The 21847-nt window shown below is 40.3% G+C and overlaps 1 protein-coding gene across 1 annotated transcript in view; it reads right to left on the bottom strand.

The window, feature by feature from the left end:
* Nucleotides 1–21847, bottom strand: part of MSH2 (mutS homolog 2) — a 63442-nt gene that overhangs the window by 35510 nt on the left and 6085 nt on the right. Inside the window, 1 exon segment of the mRNA XM_086630058.1 lies at nucleotides 20004–20137. Within this exon segment, the coding sequence (XP_086486184.1) occupies nucleotides 20004–20137 (134 nt within the window).

The following is a 21847-nucleotide window of genomic DNA, read 5'->3' as shown; positions in this document are numbered from 1 at the left end:
AATTCCCTGAATAGTCCTTTTGCCCTTCTTGAAGACTGGAAGAAAGCAAATGTCACTCCTATCTTCAGAAGTCTCCTCCAACCATCATGACCTTTCTGAGACAACCAAGATTGGTGCCACAATGACTTTGCCCAGCTACCTCGGTACTTGTGGGTGCATTCCTTGGGTCCCACGGACCTGCGTGTGTCCAATTTGTTTAAATGTTTGCTAACCTGATCCTATTCTAATGAGATTGTGATTTCTTTGCTCCAGATTTTGCCACTGGTTTCAGGTGCTTGGGATTCCTGAAGGCAAATCTTACCAGTGAAGACCATTGTGAAGAGCTGTGTAAGAAAGAGGTGTAAGAAGCCTTGTCTGGGGGCCTCATCTTCACTCAAGAGCTGCATTCTAACTAAGGCACTTGTCCTTGGCTCTCACCTGAGCTATGCTGCAGCCATGCCTGTGCCTGCCCATGTACCCCACTGACACAGACCATGACCATTGACTTAACTTCCTTGCTTCACCTCAGATCATCACTATAGACTTGCCTGGAGACACAGACTGTTGGCCAAACCTGGTTACTGTCACCAGGTATATGCTGTTTGCCTCATGCAGGTACTGGAAGACTGCATCCTTATCAATGAGGGTACTGTCTCTACCTGCCTTGTTGTCACCATTGACTCACAGTTTGCCTTCCCTTCAGCCTGCCCCTGCTGCTGCTCCATGACATTCTGGCGCGGTGTTTGTTTGTTTGTTTTCACTATTTTTAAATAGTGAAATAAATATTCTTTAAGTGCTGAAAGTAAGCATAAATCTCAGTGAGAAGTGTCAGAGCGTTAACTTGCGTTTTCCCCACTAGAAGTTTCATACATTTCTTGCTGTCTTTTCTGCATCAGTTAACACTGTCATCTTTACACATTTTGCATTTGCAGTCAAACATATAAAGTCAGATATTGTTCATTTTGGAATGCCAGAGAGTTTATTGTTCTTTGGTCACACTTGAGGAATATGAAGGAAGAACTCTTCCCCCTTCAGAGACCTCCACACATGATATATTGTGTTGATTTCTGGTTAATCACATTAACATGCTATCTATCAATATCTTGGCATCAGCAGGGAAGTTAATTTCATTTAGAGACATACAAGCAGAGAAAGAAGAGTATTTCTGTCCTTTCACCACAGTATTTCTACTGTTTTGCTTACTGGCAGACAAATTTCATCAGTTTCAATAAGAAGAACATTTGCATTTGCAAACTGCATTGGAAATGACAATTTTTTTTTGTCATTTTGAAAGCAGTAATCTCTACATTACACCATGCAGTGTTCTGTAGAGACAGCCAGACACCTGAAACAGTACACAGAGGTTAACATGGTACACTGCCTCCACTAATTAGTAAAGACAGTCACTCAAGAAACAAAGGCTTTGTCTAAGGGTAACACAAGAGACTCTGGACAGGGAGAAGCACATTTCCATACATTAAAAAAAAATCAAAAAGAATGTCCTTCTGTTGCAGAAAGTGTTCTACTCATACCACTCCGGTGAACCTTCTGTATTCTACTGAACAAAATCAATGCACTGAACAAAACCAATGAAAAAGACAAGAGAAGAATCCTACTTCTACATTTATCCATTTAACTATTGCCTTAATAAATAAGTTTAAATATTGACATTGCTGACCCATAATGGTGCTTCATTTCCGAAAAGGATGGGGAACACGGGGAATCTCTAAAAGATACATTAACGTTTCAGAGCTTGTGAGAAGTAGACAGGAATATACTTAAGATACCTACTGCAAGAACGCAGAACCAGATTTGTATAAGTGACGGCATAATAGCCAAATAATTTCCAACTCTGATCCTGTTGGTGTTTCTGAGCACAATTTCTAGCTTTCAGGCTTCTGTGAAATGCTTTAGAGGAATAACAAAAATTACATGATTTTGTCACAGCAGATGCATTGCCATCTTTATTAAAAATCTTCACAATTTGCCTAGCAGATATGACTTACAACTCACATCACAAACTTTTCTCAGAGGCACCAGCAGCACCTGGTGACCAAACACACTTTGTAAAAACCAGATTTTTTTAATATTAAAAAAAAAATCAACCAAACAAAACAACCCAAAGACACCTGATACAACCACTTAACGATCAAAATATAAGCCCACAAACTAAACATCTGCCTACTTTCCCAAGGAGATTACAGAAGGAATAAATTCCAACTGCAGATCTTCCCCTCAAAGTTATCTTCAGCCCTATCACAGCTTACTGAAACTAGGGATAGTATCTATCAACTTGTTCCTCTTCAGAGGAACCACGTAATTTGGTCATTTTTAGTCCCATAATCTGGAAACAATCCCTTTGGCAAAAACAAGACAGGATTCACTGGCAACTTACCCATAAGGCATACCCATCTGCTCTAACTGTTTTCCTGCTTGGTCTTTAGCAGTTATGGTCACGGCAAACACACACAAGAGGTTGCACTATTCTGATGCTATGTCCTCTCACTTCCCAGAATATGCAGGATTTGTAAACCTACTTATTACTTCTCAAAATATCACCACCCATCAACCCACAAAGGGACAGTAGTCACAAATACCTTCATATTTTCCTACCTGCAAAGCTGCATGAAGTTCTAGTTTAAAACACCCTTTCCTCACTTAAGAAAAGCACTAGGAAGAAAGCAACATACACACTTGGAGGGTTTATCCAATTATAAAAGTGAATTTTAACCTAGAAAAATACTACTCTTGTCTGGGGTAGGAAACCAGGGTTTGGTGTTTTTATCCAACCTGCTTAAGCTACAGTTTACTCCATGATTTCCATATTAAAATTTCCAGTATAAAAACTATTTTCTCTGATTTCGATAACCAATCTCAGACATGCAAGAATGGGTAAAATTCAAGTTTGTCCTCTATATTAGACCCTATCTTATCCTCCGATAGCTTATGTTTCAGGCCAGAGCATTTAGTTTCTCTTCCAAGAGGTCCTTACACAAACAATAACCCAGACAGTCATATAGGCATGGAATCACTTCTTGAAACGTATTAAATTTTGCACTTGGAAAAGACCAGCAGCAACAGTTTCTATAATGCCACAGTACCTTATCTTTAAAATCCAACTGCAGAGAGACTCGCCTTCAACCTGACACACAGATGCCCAGCACCCTTTCGGAATCCATGAAAAGCTCGGTAAGACATAGGCAGATTACATTCTTTCTTTCTATACACATTGTTTTATACTTAGTAAAATCAAAACCATCATGCTCTGTCCAATCAGTCAGCCTGTTTTACTTTTCATTAAAAGTTTGGTCCTTACTTGTGTCACCTTTAAAAGTGTCACTACCTTACTAGTCAGCTGCTATCCTGATCATTAAAGAATATCCCAAATGCAGCTTCTGGACTCTTGAGCTTGCCTTTGCCAAGATTAAAACCTTTTTTGGTTTGTTTTGTTTCTTTTTCGCTTCTGCCTTTTACACAAACAAACCCTTCACTTTCGTCCTATGACTCCCTCAGCTTGTTGAACAGCCTCTTGGATAAGAAATTGTCAAGGCATTATGAAAGCTCTAATTTATTCTTTTTTTTTTTTTCTCCTTTGTCCACAACAATGACAAGTTCAAAGAGTTCTCAGATCAGCATGGTACAATTTTCCTCTGCCAAAACCATGCTAATTAGACTAACATCTCACGACCTTCCTAGTACTGTTCTATTTTCCTCCCTCCACAAATATAAGGCTGACAGGTTTGTGTTCATGCCACATTTTGCATAATAATTTCCTGTATGGTAAGACTACATACAAGGCTGCTGCACAGAAAGGGCTACGTTAAGATAATGCAACTATAAGGCATGCCTAATGCTCACAGGTAATAATGGAATCAAATGACAGGGTGTTTTCTCATATAAAGCTCGACTGAGGAAACAAAAAAAAAAAAAACCACAAAAAGAAATTCATAAAAAAAATCCAAGAAAGTGTAATCAAACAACAGCTGACAACACTGGATAACTTGTTTCTGCCACAAAGCCAAAAGGGACAGGAAAATAAGGCAAACGTTCCCCCCAGATCTACGGCAGAACAGTCAAGATAACGGAAACACTGATAACTAGTGAAACCACACTAGAACATAAATGAAATCTTTGTTTCAAGATGGTTATTTAAACTTGCAAATTAAACCACAAAAAAACAGTAAACAAAATTTCAGCTAATATAACTGAAAACAAACACAAGTATTTTTCTTGAACTTGGAAATAACTCCCTTTTTTTTTCCTGCTATTCAAAACCATGGCTGCTTACCAGCTTTGAATTCTGTGCAATAACAAGTAACATTAGGCTTAGTGTGCTGGGGGTTGCACAGGGGAGAACTCCACCTATCTCCAAGTTTCTGTTGGATGTTCTGGAATCCAACTGAAAGCATTTCATCCTTTTCCGTGTTTTACTGTGGACAAGAGGCGTCTCTTGGACCTACTACTAACAGACAAAAGATGAACACTCCACACCAAAAAAAGACATTAAAAACTTGTTTTTGATCTAATAAGCGGCACACATTTTCCCAAGTCTCATCACAATGCTTCCATTCCGCCGAGGTTTACATCCCATTTGACATCAGAAAAGATTGCATCTTCCTTTGCTACATCTATGCAGCATTTTTCATCACAATTTTAAGGTTACTGCACTCAATACTGCCACAATACAGAGGATGTCAGGAGGGTTTAATTGTATTTCTAGGCTTTTACAGAGCTAGGCATAGATGTTTAAGTTCATAGGAAAACATTAATCAAGCCTGATTGGTACACAGATTTCACAGAAGAATGAAAAGAATTCTGTCTGTAGAAATAATACCTAAACTAACAGATGAAAATAAAAGACCAGAGTTAAAATGAATAGACTATTTTTAATGCCTGAGCAGGATCGGCCAGCACAAACAAACCCTAACAAACCAGTGAGCTACAACAAGCTGAGTTATAAAGCACCCAGGTTTTAATCTCTCCTCCACTGACATCCCACAAAACCCTGGGCAGTTCTGCACCTCCCATGCATGCAGGAAGGAAAATGCTTTCTCCAAGCACCACTACTCAGAAAAAGTGGGTTTGTATTGTATTATGAAACTTGGATCCATATATAACCAGTAATATATATATTTAATAATGGGTAATATATATATATATATATATATTAAATAACTACTACAGAGTAGTAACTTAAAATCCCAAATTCCAGTAGATGTTTTCATGGGGAAAAAAATGTACTAACTCAACATTCCACACGACACAAGGAAAAAAGTGTTAACACTAAAATGAAATTAAGAATGCACTCTTTTACAGGAGAAGCTGACTTATTTTTAAGTAGATCTTAAAGGTTGTAACTCCCCTGGCTATTCAACAGCCAAGACTTCTGAAGAGCACACATTTGTATTCTCTGCCTGCTAAAGGTTTTCTACAACTGCAGAATAAGATCAACTTTCTGTCCAACTGTTCAACTTGATTATATAGGATTTCATCAAAGAAATGCCACTTACAAAAGCAGCATATTAAAGATTGCTTTAAGATATGATAAGACTTTGATCTCACCACAAAAGTTTCAGAATATAAAGTTATACCAGTTGAATTTCATATTTCCATCACACAAAGGAAAGTGGAAAACACCTCATGTACCATTATTTTGGTTTCCCTGGGGTTTCTTTCAAACTCAGATCTCTTCTTAATCCAATGTAAGATAAACCAAGATAAACCCTCCCTGGACTTGCTTAACCCCGACACACAAAACTGACAAATTCTTCTTTTCTATGCCTATAGAAACTACCAGGATAACGTCAAACACTACAGCCTCAGATACCACCTCTTCAACAGGAGGGCAGGGCAGAGCCAAGCCACCATCTTACCTGTTCTAATTAGTTGGGTTTTCTTTTCCACACAAAGCACTTTGCATTTTAACTCCCTGAAGGAAGCCCACACTAGACCAAATTGCAGTAGATTAATACCAGCATTTGTGTTTTCAAGCCAGAAATAAGCAAGGCATTGTCCTAAGCTCCCTCCTGGTGACTCAATTATTCCCTAGACAAACAACACCATCTCACGAAATTCAGCCAAAGTCCAGTTGTCACCACCTTAGGTAAGCAGAAAATATCACCTTAAATTTGTAAAGCTCTTTTCATGACAAAGAACCCCAGTATGCTTTACAGCCTTTCAAGTATTAAGACAGACACCTCAGATGGGCACACAGGAGCCTAAATAAGGTATCTGAAGCCCGACACTGAAAATTACTTTACTCCAGCACACAAGAGCATAAAAATCACACTGACTATCCCAGGTCATTTTGCCCAATACAGAGTTGTTATATGCATTTATAAAAACAACATTCAAAATTTCTCAGGCAAGCACAAAGAATTAACAATGCAAAAGATCTGGACAACCCACACACGCTTTTGGAAGTGCTTAGTTATGCACAAAAGACTTTGTTACAAAACTGGAGCAATCTTTGTAAACAATTTGAAATAAAAATAACACAAAACGTGAGGAATCAGGGAACCAAGAGCTTTAGAGAGACTAATACCACCAAAAGCCATTTTATTTCACTCATACACCAAAGGCTTAATGTCACTGACCTTCTTGATCCCCCACTCAGCTCGCACGGGACACTGTGTGCACACAGAATTTGCTCTGATTTCTGGCAGCAAGCCTCCAGCCGGCGGCAATATTAGCCCAAGCAGCAGGAGCAGCCTTGCAGGGGACCCACCATAAGCATCAGTTCTTCCAGTACTTTGAAGACACAAGATTTGAATCCAGGTTTTTGTTTCATCAACAACTCAGAACATTGCTCTCCGGATGAGTTGTATACATACTTCTCTAGCATGTCTTACATACGAGAGAGAATATGCCAAGCAAGGGGTCAAAATCTTTCTATTATTTTAATGAAATTGGTACAATTTGGCCCTACAATATCATTAGGATTCAAAATCTTATGTCTGAGCGAGCATCACAGATTGTTCATCCAAGTTATCACGAGCTAGCACAAAGTTGGTTTTGTTTCCTCAGTTAAGAATGTGCTGTAAATGCCTCTGTAATATCAAATGACTTCACAGCTTCCCTCCCTGAAAACCACTGTTGCAAACTAGAAAAAAAAAAAAATAAAAAAGCTACAGCTTGCCTTAATAACAAAGGTGAAAGAGTACAACAGTGTATATATCCCCTCACTTCAGAATTTGAAGTGCATTACTATGTGGAGGATGTGAAATTACAGGCTTCTAGCAATGAAAAGACACTGTGTAATAGAGTAGCTTAACAGAAATGGCAAATCAGGAACAAACAGCCCCACAGTGATGCATCTTACAGTTTACCTGTAATGTGTACGTTCCTACAAAGACAATGCTGTCATCCCAGTAAGATTATAGCGATCCTTGTACTCTGATGATCTTCCTAGCTTCTTAAAAGATTTTGTGATGATTCACAGTTCTAGACCCAAAAAGAGTTTCAAAACTTCTCCTCTGCAGAAACAAAACGGTCATAGAGACCAAGCATGACCTGGCTCAGTGGTATGGCTTGAAAGCTGTCCTCTTTACACAGGCAAGCCACATAGCAGGGAGGAATAAAAACTAGTAGTCTGGTAAAGGTGGCTGCAGATATCTCAGGTTGACACTGAAGGTGATGCTCTCAGTTGCAGCCCCATCTTCCTTTGCTGTGGCTGTATTAGCTTTCCACCAGCGAGGGTCCCCTGAACTACCTCGCTCAGGGGTGGCCCAGCCAGATGCGGACAAGCCAGTAGTATCTTAATGTTGGCTTGAGCTGGTTAGGAAATTATATCCCCTAGCCACGGTCCCACAAGCACTTCTAAGCTGGCAGAAACCCTCACCGCCACCACAAAAAGTGTGAGGTAGCATTGCTACCTGCTGCTCTTCTCCACCCTGCCATACTTTCTCCCTCAAGTCAGAAGTGAACTCAATCAAGGCATCTCCAGGCAAGTATCTGATGCCTTCAGGATGTATTTAGCTCTAGAAATTGGCCTTCATTCCACTATTACAGGGCAGGTCTTTCCATTGAACTCACTACTGCTGTCTTTTACTCAAATGCATAACTTGAAGCAATCATGAATATGCTGACTATTTCTTGCAGCTCTATTGAAGTAGTCCCTTGGAATGCAAAGTCCGAGGTTTGAAGGGCAGCTTTAGACCCTAGAGGAGCCACAGAAAGCACATTGCATGCACTTTCAGAGCACCAGGTACACAAAGTGTGCTACTAAGCAGCCAGACAGAAGTGCTCCACATCAGGCTGCCTGCTGTTTAACCTGAGAGATTAAGCAACATAAGAGAAAGCTACATCCAAACATCAGTCTCCTGCCTTTTCTAGTTTTCCTAATTAGTCCTCAAACCATGAAAACAACACTGGATATTAACAACCTCAAACGGTCCACTTGCAGATAAATTTTTAAATTCAATAAATGCATTCATTCTGCTAAATAATCAGAGTTCACTCCTCTACATCCGTTACATTTATAGAACATTAATATTTATCAGGAAAGCAACAGACTTTTTCCCACCAATTCCTGCATATACCATTTGAGTGTTATGCCAAAGCCCAGAGACAGTAAATTAAAGCCCTGACATTACATACAGGGTACCAGGCACAAAATAACTATTTTCTATAACAATCAAGCTAAGCTTTGGAAGCTGTTATGCATTGACTGTGAGGTTGCAAGCTAATGAGCTCACAATAAAAAAGACAAAACAGTATTCTCAGAAAAAGCATCGATAACTGCAATCAAATGCTTTCTTCCCAAAAGGCACTTATTGCAGTCTTATTTATACTGAAATAGGTTACCAATAATGCGCTAGTTTTGAACAAGCGTTTAAACACTTCCCAACTCCAGCAGATTCAGCAAGGCAAAGAAGAGAATAATTCTTCAGCAGAAAAAAATAAAATCTTGGGTCTTATCCTTGCCAGCAAGGTACCACTTGATACAATTAAGATCTCGCTCCTGAAGCAGGCTGCTGCAACAGCAATATTTTTAGACCCTGAGGGAAGGGAGTGCCTGGCATCGTTCTGGAGCATATGCAAATAAAGCAGCAGCACACAAGCAGAGCTTGCTTTGCCTCCTCCAGCCAGAAAGCACGTCAGAGCGAAGAACTGCAGCGCTCCGACGCATGAACACGAATTCCCTATGACAAAAGGAAGAGAAGCAGAAAGAAAACATTTTTTTCTCCGTTTATAAGGCAAGGCTAGCAGCACTCGTCATGGTACTATCACATACATCTATCTCCTCACATGGCCAAGAGTCACAGGCTGCAAGCTATGTTTCAGAGCAGTAAGGAGAGGGATCTTCAGGAGCGTTTCTACAGGCAGGCGATGACCACAGCTTGCCTAGAGTCCCACTGTTTCTCTCCAGATAGGACTGAAGACCACCTATGCCCTTGCAGCAGGGACCCAAAGAGGCCTACGAGCACCTCCCTCACCAGCTCCCGCTGATGGTTCACTTTGTGGTTGGGACCACCCCACGCTCTCATGGCAGACCATCCTTCTCTACGAGACTTGGCTCCTGAAAATATTAAAACATTTAAAGCAAAGAGTATCGTTCTTGTCTGTATTCTGAAGAAACTTTCATATACCTCTGCATCCAACCTACACAATCATCCCAGTCACAGTTAAAACCAAAACCAAGTGTCTTTTATTTCCCATTCCACAGCCTGAGTATATTACTTACAGTAACAGTCAGTTATTCAAGTTATAGAAAAGGAAAATAAATCTTCACTTACGTTTCTCAAAAGTTATGTTTCCCAAGTAGGAATAAAGATTATATTTTAATTATTGAGAACTGCCATTCAGACTAGAGTCTTACGTAACAGCACTACTTTGATTTGATTCACCACTCCTCTTCATTCTCAGCTAGGAAATAATAAAATTATTACCCTTAAAGAACTAAACAGATCCAGAGAAGAGCGGCTGGGATAAAATGGGAAAATTCTCACCTTATAGCAACTTGCTAATTCACAGAACAATAAACACTGTTCCCAACTTTTAAACATGCATGCTTATTGAAGAAAAAGCATACAGAAGATCCATCAACGTTGCATTTTGAATATAAGATGTTTTATACAGCAAATCCTCTCCTACCTCAAAAACCCAGCACAATCTTGCTGGACTAAACAGTCTCTTACCCTCAAGGAACTTTATAGACAAAAGCAGTAAGAGGATATTTCATAAAATAAGATTCTCTAAGTATCTCCTACGCATTTTGGCAGAGATATGTTTTCTGCCTTCCCCACGTTACAAGAGGCTTGATTTATTATCTCCCTACATACTTTATTTTTCATAAATTTTCCATAGTCTGCCTTCTGTAGGAGCTAAAAAATATTAAAGTAGCATCTTCATAGTGAATTCATCAGAAAGGTAGCAGGTTTATTGAGTAATGGTAGTCAACAGCTCCATTCCACACATTCAGACACTTTTCCACTTTGAGGATAGGCAGACATCCAATTTAACCTCCTGCAGCAAGTTTGGTAATCCAACTCACAACATAAATTAATTAGCGTAAGCTCTAAAAAAGTCAAGATACCCAGAGAAAGCAAACACAAGTCATCATTAAATCTGAAGAACAGACTTTTGGTATTGCTTGATTTGCATTTAAGATGTTCATCTTCTCATGTTTATGATAGAAAGTCATGGACCAGCTGCAGAGGAGCAAAAGGATTAACTTTAGATGACAACTTTCCTCAATTTTTCATGGATTAGTTTTCATGAGGTGAACAAGACAAACCAAATTATTCTGTAGCTATGAGACAAAAAAAAAATAAAAAAAAGGGAGCAGCAGGAGCTGAAGGCTAGAAAGGGGAACTGGGATCGCCCCTTTTGGCAACTGCCTAGTTTTACTGGATTCAATGCTATACAATGTTACACCCTGGATTATTTTACCATATTAAATTCCCCATCAAAAGACCAACCAAGCAGCTACATGAACGCTAGCGCCAGTACCAATACAAGGGACCTGGTGACAATCCACAGCCAGGGAAGCATGACTACACCTTTTGATTTAAAAAAGTTACAGTGCCAGCCAACTACGAAACAACTCAGCGTCACGGGTTGCTGCATGATGTATAAGAGTCAAGAACGAACAAAAAACCTTCACACTGAAGTCTGACCACTGAAGACCAAGGAAATCCTGCATACAGAACAGCTAGTTAGAGTAAGCGTCAAGGACACGAAGGCCAAAATATCCTAATTTAAAGACATGAACAACCAGTTTCACATAACTTTTTTTGAACATTGCCATTCCATCAACGTCGTATGTAGGCTTCTGGAAAACAAGTGCTCATATTTTAAGAATTACTAATAAGCCCCCATTTCGTATAATAACAAAGAACAATGGAGGCAGCTGAGCAAGAGCTCATCAAGTACTGTACAGTCATGGACAAGTTTGTAAACTCCATATAGTGAAACTGCCCCACCCAAAACCATCCAGAGAAACTGAAGATGGAAAGCAGCTAAGTCTACTTCTCAGCATAATTCCTTACACTGCAGAGGTTTTGTGGCAGTCTTACTTTTTAATTAAATACAGCATTTTGGGATACAGTGACAAAACAATATTACTGCATGGTCTTCAAAGACTAGAGGCAGCTGAGGAAAAGTATTTCCATGATTATTTTTTTAAGTGTTTTATTGCTTGCAAGTTTCCATATGCTATTAAGAGGCTAAGTTTATTACACTCCCTCCACACTAACACTCTTTTAAATTGCTAACCTGTGCATTTCCTTAAACTAATGCAGACTAAGAGCATACTGAACAAGTTCTATTTCTTTGTCGTAAAAGACAAATATTTCTTCATTTGCATTCGTTCTGTACAGAAGAGAAACCCAAAACTGTATGTAAACAAAACATTAAAGACTTTTACAACCCTTATACATGATAAATGAAATAAAATTACAAGTCAAGACAAAACTATCTTGCCAAGAGCTTCCGTTGCAGTTTCCTAACATACCACCTTTCTCATGTTTGTGGATATAAATTCAACAGAGCAGAAACAATAATACGTTCACTGTTCTTTCATGGAGAATATACCATATTCCTGTATACAATGTTCAAATTAGTGACCACCAAGGATACTGTGACAAAGCAGAGAGCTTCACACATATACATAATAAAAGTTTTCATATGGTCATACTCTGTAACTGGAAACTTCATTAAGTTATGGCTGTGATTTAAAAAAAAAAAAAAAATCCTGAATAATTAAACATAGATTCTAAGCAAAATGTAACTACTGCATTAATTACCATCCACCTCCTTTTGGCTGGCTGAGAGCAAGAGAACAGCGTGGCAGCTGCAGATTCACATCTCCCTAAATAAATAGCAATCTGATTATTTCTTAAAAATTTGAAAACCAATTTGATGCTTCAATCAAATTTCAGTTTAATTTTCATTCCCCTTGAGCCTCAAAATTCATATGCAACAGAAACTGACTAAAAGCTTAATCCTTCTATTTATTTTGCACCAAGCGAGGACTTGTCAGGATGAAGAGGGCAAGCTGGAAGTTTTAACTAGGAGATACTATCAGTGCCTGCTCCAGTGCTGCACCATTGAATGCCACCTATAATTTACAGGTTTGCAATGCTGATTGCTGATCCTTGACCTAGAAGACAAACGATTTGCATAACATGCAGAATACAAACAGCTTTTAGGCACTTCTCCAGCTCAAACAGCAACATTGCCTTTCCCACACCTGAAGGTGTCATCAAAGGAGTCTTTTTTCAACTCTTATTCATATCCCCCTGTTCTGTTCTCAAATAAGAAAATGGAAAACAAGCCTCTTGCAACACAAGAATCTAAGCTTTTTAATAGGTTTCAAGTACCTGGGATTTTGATGGAAGTTCCTTCCTGAAGATATGACCTGACATGTGCTTGACTAGCAGAGTTTTTGTTTAATATTTCTAGACAGCACTCAGTATTGACAGCACTGTCAACCTCAGTTTTACAAGCAAATCCAAATGAAAATACAAGTTATCTAGTAGTTTTGAAAATAGTAAACATAGGTTAAGGGAGGGGAGAGGGTTAAAGAAGAAGCATTGAGAGCTTCAAGCTCCAAACATTTCTCTAGAGGACTTAGAGACGATAACTTTTGGAATGACAAAGGTGGTATTTTTCTAACATTTCTAGAGGCTTACGGGGAAGCCAGCACCATTTCCACGTCACTGGAATGACAACTTCTCTCATACAAAATATTTATTGCATCATGACCTGTATGACAATAACAAATCACATCTCTGTCTTCCAACTAGCTCAGATGCAACCTGCATTTCAGAAGCTTCTTTACAGGCATTAGGGGCACTCCTCGTGTTTAAAGTGCATTTTAATTAAGCCATTTAGACAAACTTCCAAGTTGGTCATATTCTCCCCTCCCTTACTGCGGACGCAGGTCACCATCTACTAATTTAACTGCCTGAAATCTATCCGTTATTGTGGAGAAGTACTGACCTGTATTTGGAAAAGTACTGAAGGTCTTTCCAGAGCTGCCAACCACAATGACAGAAGCAACTAAGCCTATCTGCAATGCTTTGCAAGGACAGCTGCTGCTTAGAAAAGAACACAAAAGTAGTGAAAACCTATCACAGAACAATTTATGTTGAAAGGGAATTTAAGGCCCCTAGTTCCAGTCCTTGCTCAAAAGAAGGCTAATTTCAGTTGAACACTGATCAAGAACAGAGATCCCTCCATCTGTCTAAGCACACATTCCAGAGTCTGACTATCCTCATGGTGAAAATTTTTTTCTTTATATCCAGCTGGAAGGTCCTTTGGTAAAGCTGGTGTCTGTTTTGCTTTGTGCTTTTGCTGTGCCCTTTTGCAAGAAGCACTAGCTTCACCTTCTCTCTGGCTCCCATCCATTAGGCAGCTGAAAGCAGCTGTTAGGTCCGCCCTTTTAGTTTTTTCTTCTCCAGGCTACAAACCCAGGTCTCTCCTCATACCCCTCGTGCTGCAGCCCACGATCCTGCTCAGTGGCTTTCTGCAGGACCAGTCCCTGTCTGTCCACCTACCTGTACTGCAAAGCCCCACACTGGACGCAGTGCTCTAGATGCAGCCTCGCAGCTACCAAGCAGATGTCAACAATCACATTCCTCAACCTGCTCTCACGAGTGGAACCCCGTGTGCGGTCAGCCTTCGCTGCTGCAAGGGCGCGCTGCCGACTTGTCTGCCACCACGTGCACAGATGTAAGCATCGTGCTTCACTCCAGCAAGTGCCAGGGCAGCTCAAGTCCTCCAAGAGAACCAGGGCCCACGACCATGTTTCTTCCTGTTGTCTCAAGGTGGCTTTGTCCACTCCTTTATCTTGATAGGGCAGATGTGCTGCAGATGTTCACTGTAATGCCCCCCCGTCACTTTGCCGTCCCATAATCCTGACCCATAAGCTCTGGATAGGCCCACTGCCCACACCGCAGCAGAGGTCTGCGCATTGAAGCGTATCTCTGCAGAAGCTCAAGCCATCCATCTTCCCTGCCTGGCCGTCGTAAGGAGCGTGCACTAGAGCACTCCAGTGGCACGATTGTGTTTCTGCGATCGGAGGGAGATCACAGGCCTGTGACACACACAGACTTGTCCTTTCACCTGGCCGTTTCTCATACATACTGTCTATTCACGAGCACCTGAGATGAGTCCCCAGGCACACGGCTTCCAAGCTATCCCATATGCATTACCCCACTCCATCCCTCCGCTTATCTGCTAGAGAAAGCATATGTTAGGTTAACTTACTACTAAATAAAGCACTGTAAAGGCATTCGAGTCTGCCTACACTAGCTAGCAACAAGTTGCTTTTTCATTTTTAAAAACAAGCTGCTACTTTAATTGTCATTCAAGACTGATTAATGAGAATGTTCTACAAACTTGGAAATTTTACCCTCGTAGCCACTGATGCACTTCAAGATTCCTAAACCTATTACTTTCTGACTCTGCTAGAGATAGGACTGGTTTCTACAATCTGGCCCCCATGCAGCATCATATTGAGGAACGTGAGAGAAAAGCTCAAAGCAGGGCTGAATCAGAACAACTGATGTAAGACCACAGCCTGTAACTCCTCTGGAACCGAGACCTCTGCACCTTTTCTACTACAGGACACAGACGTCTAAGAGGTTCAGCCACAGTATGCATGGAGGACTAAAAAAGTCGGCTGGAATTTCGTATTTGTGCTGTGCACAAATGTCAGATAGTTTCCTCCAAAAAAAAAAATCAGGAAAAAAAGTAATACATTCAGCACGAGTTCCCTTGTCAGGGCATAATGAGCACTATTTTACATTCTGTCATATTTCTCAAGACTTTCCAGCATCTGAAAAACAAACATTACATACCAAAGTTGCTTGCTGTATGACAGTCAATCATGTTACACAATTAATAGATGTATTTGCACTTCCTGTCTCTGCAACTACATTCTAATTTCAGAAATATGCTGACTATAAGGCAAGGAGCAAGAACCTCAGGTACTTGCCTTCTGAACATACCACATGAGAGAAGTAGGGCTGTATCTTGCATACTTATGACTGATAATTATTTTTTTAATCATGGAAAACCAGCCAGACATGGGCAGTCTTTCAAGACAGGCAAGTATCAGGAACCCCTATTTTCTTAGTTCTCATAAGGAGCTGTTCCAGTAGATAAACATTATTTTTTCTGAAGCATGTTTACTGTGTACGTTAATTTGTGTTGTTACTGTATCGATGGTTAATATGGACTACTGATGTAACACTGTGTTCTATTTATACATAAATGTTAACCACACGTTGCAGGTTAAAATCTACTGAAAGAAGTTGATCCATTTAGCTCCAAAAGATGACTTGCACCACCTACAGGACTTACCAGAGGGTTACAAGAGTCTAACTTCAATTATTAAAGTTTTTAAATAAACAGTCAGATGTACAATTCTATGCTACTGGAATAAAAGTTAAGTCGAAATACCAGTACCTCAGTATTCTTCCAGTACCTCAAGGGGGCCTACAAGAAAGATGGGGAGAGGCTGTTCAGGAGGGCCAGTTGTGATAGGACAAGGGGTAATGGTTTTAAAATAGAGGGAGGTAGATTCAGGTTGGATATTAGGAAAAAATTTTTTACCATGAGAGTTGTAGAACACTGGAACAGGTTGCCCAGAGAGGTGGTGGATGCTCCATCCCTGGAGACGTTCAAGGCCCGGCTGGATGAGGCCCTGAGCAACCTGATCTAGTTGGAGTTATCCCTGTTCCTTGCAGGGGGGTTGGACTAGATGACCTTTGAAGGTCCCTTCCAGCCCTAAGGATTCTATGATTCTATGATTCTACCTCCTGTATAAGCAAAACAACAGGCTTACTTCAAAACACTGTCATCTAACATCAGCCCAATTGGTAGTTCAGCCTAGTTTGATACGAGTTTTGCACTAAGTGTTAAATGGGGTCCTTTAATTCAGCACACTTCAAGCTAAGATGGAATCAGTAACTTCCCTTGACCACAAAGGAAAAGTTAAGGAACAGCAGTCCAGATATTTCCTTCTCAAACCACCTATATGTTCTAAATTATAGTTTGTAATTCTTAAAACAGTCACAATATGCTGTACAGAAAAAAAACTTGGTGATTGCATATCTTTCAAAAGATATTTCAATCTGTCATTACATCTCATCAGTCCCACTAACAGCTTCTCTTATTACGCTTGTTCCTTTGGATTAAAAGACAAACAGTCCTACACACTTTGCAAAGCATTAAGATTGGGAGGACCACACACCAGCAGCTTACAAGTAAAATACATTGCTTTTATCCTAAAGCCAAAGAATTAAAATTCAAAGCAGTACTTGAAAGCAAGAGGCATTCAGACAAGCTTAGCAACAGAATCATAGAACAGTGTAGGTTGGAAGAGACCTTGAAGATCATCGAGTTCAACCATTAACCCAACACTTCCAAGTCCACCACTAAACCATGTTCCTAAGCATCACATCTACATGCCTTTTAAATACCTCCAGGCATGGTGACTCAACCACTTCCCTATTCCAATGTCTGACAACCCTCTCCGTGAAGAAATTTTTCCTAATATCCAATCTAAACCTGCCCTGGTGCAACTTGAGGTCATTTCCTCTCATTCTATCACTTGTTACTTGGGAGAAGAGACCAACACCCACCTCACTACAGCCTCCTTTCAGGTAGTTGCGGAGAGCGAGAAGGTCTCTCCTCAGCCTCCTTTTCTCCAGGCTAAACAACCGCAGTTCCCTCAGCTGCTCCTCATAAGACTTGTGCTCGAGACCCTTCGCCAGCTTCGCTGCCCTTCTCTGGAGATGCTCCAGCACCACAAGGTCTTTCTTGTAGTGAGGGGACCAAAATACAATATATTCAGAATACTGAACACAGTATTGGAAGTGTGAGGCGTGTGGCCTCACCAGTGCCGAGTACAGGGGGACAATCACTTCCCTAGTCCTGTTGGCCACACTATTTCTGATACAAGCCAGGGTGCTGTTGGCCTTCTTGGCCACCTGGGCACACTGCCAGCTCGTATTCAGCCAGCTGTTGACCAACACCTCCAGATCCTTTTCCACTGGGCAGCTTTCCAGCCACTCTTCCCCAAGCCTACAGTGTTTCATGGGGTTGTTGTGACCCAAGTGCAGGACCCAGCACTTGGCCTTGTTGAACCTCATACAGTTGGCCTCAGCCCATCCATCCAGCTTGTCCAGATCCCTCTGCAGAGCCTTCCTACCCTTGAGCAGATCAACACTCCCGTCCAACTTGGTGTCATCTGCAAACTTACTGAGGGTGCACTCGGTCCCCCCATCCAGGTCACTGATAAAGATATTAAATAAAACTGGCCCCAGTGCCCCAGTTCCCCTGGGAACACCACTTGTGACCAGCCATCAGCTGGGTTTAACTCCATTCACCACAACTTTTTGGGCCTGGCCATCCAGCCAGTTTTTCACCCAGAGAAGCTTACGCCCATCCAAGTCATGAGCAGCCAGTTTCTCCAGGAGAACACTGTGGGAAACGGTGTCAAGGGCTTTACTAAAGTATAGGTAGACAACATCCACAGCCTGTCCTTCATGCACAAAGCCAGTCACCTTGTCAAAGAAGGAGATCAGGTTAGTCAAGCAGGACCTGCCTTTCACAAACCCCTGCTGACTGGGCTTGATCTGGTGTCCTATACGTGCCGCATGATGGCACTCAAGATGATCTGCTCCATAACCTTCCCCAGCACCGAGGTCAGACTGACAGGCCTGTAGTTCCCTGCTATGTAGTTCTATGCTGCACAATAAACTGAAAAACTGTGACTATAGTATTTCGGTGTCCATAAGTACAGATTAAAACAAACTACTTTTAACAAATTGCAACCCCAATGATTTTGTGGCTGAGCAAGATACAGGAGGTTACCAATGGACCTCCTTCAACCTCGTAACACTCAGATACACCAACCTTTACAGGCTTTACTAAGAGCTTAACTCCTTTTAATTACTCCTCTCCTGCTTTAAATATAACTTCTCCTAAATGCAGTCAACATTAGCCATAAAGAATCACAAAACAAAATGCAGAGATGATCATAACTCTACAAAATAGGTCGTGTTACATTTTCTGCCTGTCATTTAATCCCAGCTTTATCAAGAAAACACCATCTCTCTTCCAAACTTGCAGGACTTCTGATGCACGGTAATGAGCAAACAAGTCTGAAACAAAAGTTAACATTTCCAATGTTTACTTTGACATAAGGAAACTACAAATGGGAGTAATGACTTTCAAAATCTTAAAACCAGTATAACCATAAAATTAAAGTTGGCTTAGGTCTTAGAATCCAAAACTGATAGAAGTAGATGATCCTTGACACATAATCAAGAACTAATGATGAAAGCTCTTGTAATAAACGCCAGAGTAAGATAGAGCATTCGATAAACCTGTGGACAAATATGTCAGTGTCACATTAATAACATTTCTAGGTGTGCCCTGATTAAGTTACTAGGCACTATTCTGGAAATTATTATAAAAAGTAGAAAAATTTGTTGAAGAGAAGCAGAATAACTATAACTCAGTCTCTAGAAATCTAGAGAGAAAACTGCTCTTTGCATAACTTCTTCAAACATCAATGTGACCAAGCCAAAATTTCTTTTTTGGTAGAAACGATCTGTACTAAAGCCCAACAGCATATATAGATATATCTGTAAGGCCCTATCTGAAACATGAGCCTTAGAGAAGGTAGCAAAGTTAAATTCAGTTTCTGGTCTCTTCTGCTTTGTCAAGGTACACATTAACATAGATTTTTGCAATGAATTAACCTGCCTTTCACTTGAGTTGCATGAAGTTTGGTTTTCGATTATAAGAATATTAGCACAAGTTTAAAAAAAAGTGTAACTTTTCTTTGCACGGTGAACGTAATCAAGAGACAAACATACACACTGTAGAAATACGGCCTTTGCAGTTTTCTCTTCTGAAGGCTAGAGAATTATCTGTACACTCTCAGCAGAGATTTGCCAGATTCCCTAAGGCTTCGTATCAACTGATACTGCTGTCTACTGGCAGGGCATATGCACGGTGACAGGCAGCAGTATGAAGGGACAGGGAAGAAAAAGACCACCCATATTTGGGTCACAATATCTACACAAGATGCGGTAATAGTGCCCCACTGCAATCAAAGGTAGTTTTTTTCTGGAAATACAGAGAGGTCATTACTGCTTAATTATTTGGAGGGGGTTTTTTTGGTTTCTTTTTTTTTTCCGTTGGTAAACTGAAAGTGACATCAAAATACTATTACAGAGCTTGGGCATTTGCAGTATAACAGTTAAGAAGTTGCTCCTACACTGCCTTAGCCTGTAGCATGAACCATTTGACCATCTAAACATATCATACCTCCTCTTTAAAATGTTGTAATTGGAAAAAGTATTTAATCAAACAGTAACCTGTCAATTCTCATCTCAGGGAAAAACACTTTCTGCTCTAACTACAATGTGATGAAGGATAGCATATAAAAACCTCCACCACCATTATGTCTTGTTTGTAGTATTTGCGCTTAAAAGAAAGTGTCGTCTGTAAAATAGTTACTAACTTGTGTAAGCCTATCAAACACATAACACTGTTACCTTTCTTCAATTCTATTCTTGTCCATAAGCGGTTGTTTGATCCACTGATTAACTAGTCTTTGTCCTTGAGGGGTTCTGCATTTATTTAGTAAACCAGCTAGAGACTGGGCAGTATTAGCATTTTCCACAGAACTCTGAAAAGGGGAAAAAAAAAAGAGTTAGTGAATTTTATTGACACCCACTCAATGGCACTCAACTTTGCTACCCAGAAACAAATCAGTGTTTTTTCTGTATTAAATCTGACACTCATCAAAAAAGGCAAATGAAACAGCACAGCATTAAAGCACTTACACTCTGGTCCCTGGCACACGGCGAACAATTAATAGGTTTGTCCATTTTGAAACTAGCGGACTGAACAGGAAAGTTAGAAACATACCTAGCCACTGCGTAGCTTGCCTTTAGAATATGAAAAGTGGAAATATAGCTAGATATTTGCTAGTTTGCCCTTTGTAAGGTCAAAAAAATAAGAGTCCTGTCCATTAAAAAAAGCAGCAAGAAACAGGAAACAGGACTTGGCTTCAAGGGTTTTGGCTGCAGATCTTTGGAGTGCGCTGGGGGAGGGCTGCAACACAACAGAATGAGGCAATGGGAAAGAACACAGATATCCAAATTCTCTCAAGCTTCCCCATATCATCTTTGTAGTATTACAAACATCTCTAAACTTACTCTGCTCAGATTATAGTTTACTATCTCTAATTCAGGTTTAATATTAAACTTGGGCATTTTTCTTGGGGTTTTCTTTGGTTTTTTTGCACAAACAGCTAGGAAGCAAAAATTTTGCTTAATGTTGAAAAACAGCAAACAAGCTTCTTCCAACTCTTAACTTTGAAATAAAAATCTCAACCCCCTTTACCCAAGAACACCTGCAATTAAAAGAGCAAGCAAGCATTCAACCAGGAACAGGTTCTGGATACCTGTAAACAACTGGGATGTAGAACTAGCATCACTACCACAGTGAGAAGGTATACTGACACATTTAACCCCTGGAAAAATCTAATCTCTAAGGTGGATGTGTCTATTTTTAGTGTTCTGGACAGTATTACATACAAAAAACTTCTAAATTCAAAAAAGTGTCACAGAGTGTATATATATCATATACAAATGGCCTAGTTCAACACATCCAAGTTGGAAGGCTAGAGTTTCATATCATCAACCACATCTGTTGCACCATAAGAACTTCACCCACATACCTCACAGAGCAATCTGAATTACAAAATATTTTGCCTTTGCTTTAGCTCCTGCCCAAAATCCTTCCCACAGACAGCCTGCCACAAAGGCAACAATGCAGCTTCCTGCTACATGGCAAACCCCTTGTTCCAAAGCTCACAACAGCCCCTAAGGACAGACATGGCAGTGTATTTCCAATCACAAAACGCGTAACACCTGCAAGGACTTATGTACCTAAGACAGTGTTGAACTTCCTAGAATACCTCCATAAAGCTTGAGAAAAGATATAATTTTTGCTCCACTCCCTAAACGGTGGCACAGAATCAGGAAAAAAAGAAAACAAAACAAAACAGAGTCAGAACACCTCTCTCCAGGGTTAACCACCTCACATGCTGAATACATGGTCTTTTTTTTCCTCTAGAAATCCCTCTAAGGTAAACAGGAGACCATCTTTGTGACTTCTTCCTATAAACCTGAAACTCAAGTGGATTAGCTCCAAGCAAAGATCACTAAGCAGGGTTTCCTAACATGAAAACGAAGTAAAAAAAGCTGATACAACACAGCGTTTTGGGTCCATATTTTCCTACAACTATAAAAAGGGGCAAAGCAGAAAAACAGACATGGTGGGGAGGTATGGAGGAGACTAGTAACCTGCTTGGACTATAGAAAACGTGTGT

The sequence above is a fragment of the Tauraco erythrolophus genome, chromosome 2, assembly GCF_009769465.1.
Source record: "Tauraco erythrolophus isolate bTauEry1 chromosome 2, bTauEry1.pri, whole genome shotgun sequence".
In the NCBI taxonomy this organism is placed as follows: domain Eukaryota; kingdom Metazoa; phylum Chordata; class Aves; order Musophagiformes; family Musophagidae; genus Tauraco; species Tauraco erythrolophus.
This window is presented reverse-complemented; position numbering and strand designations above follow the sequence as displayed.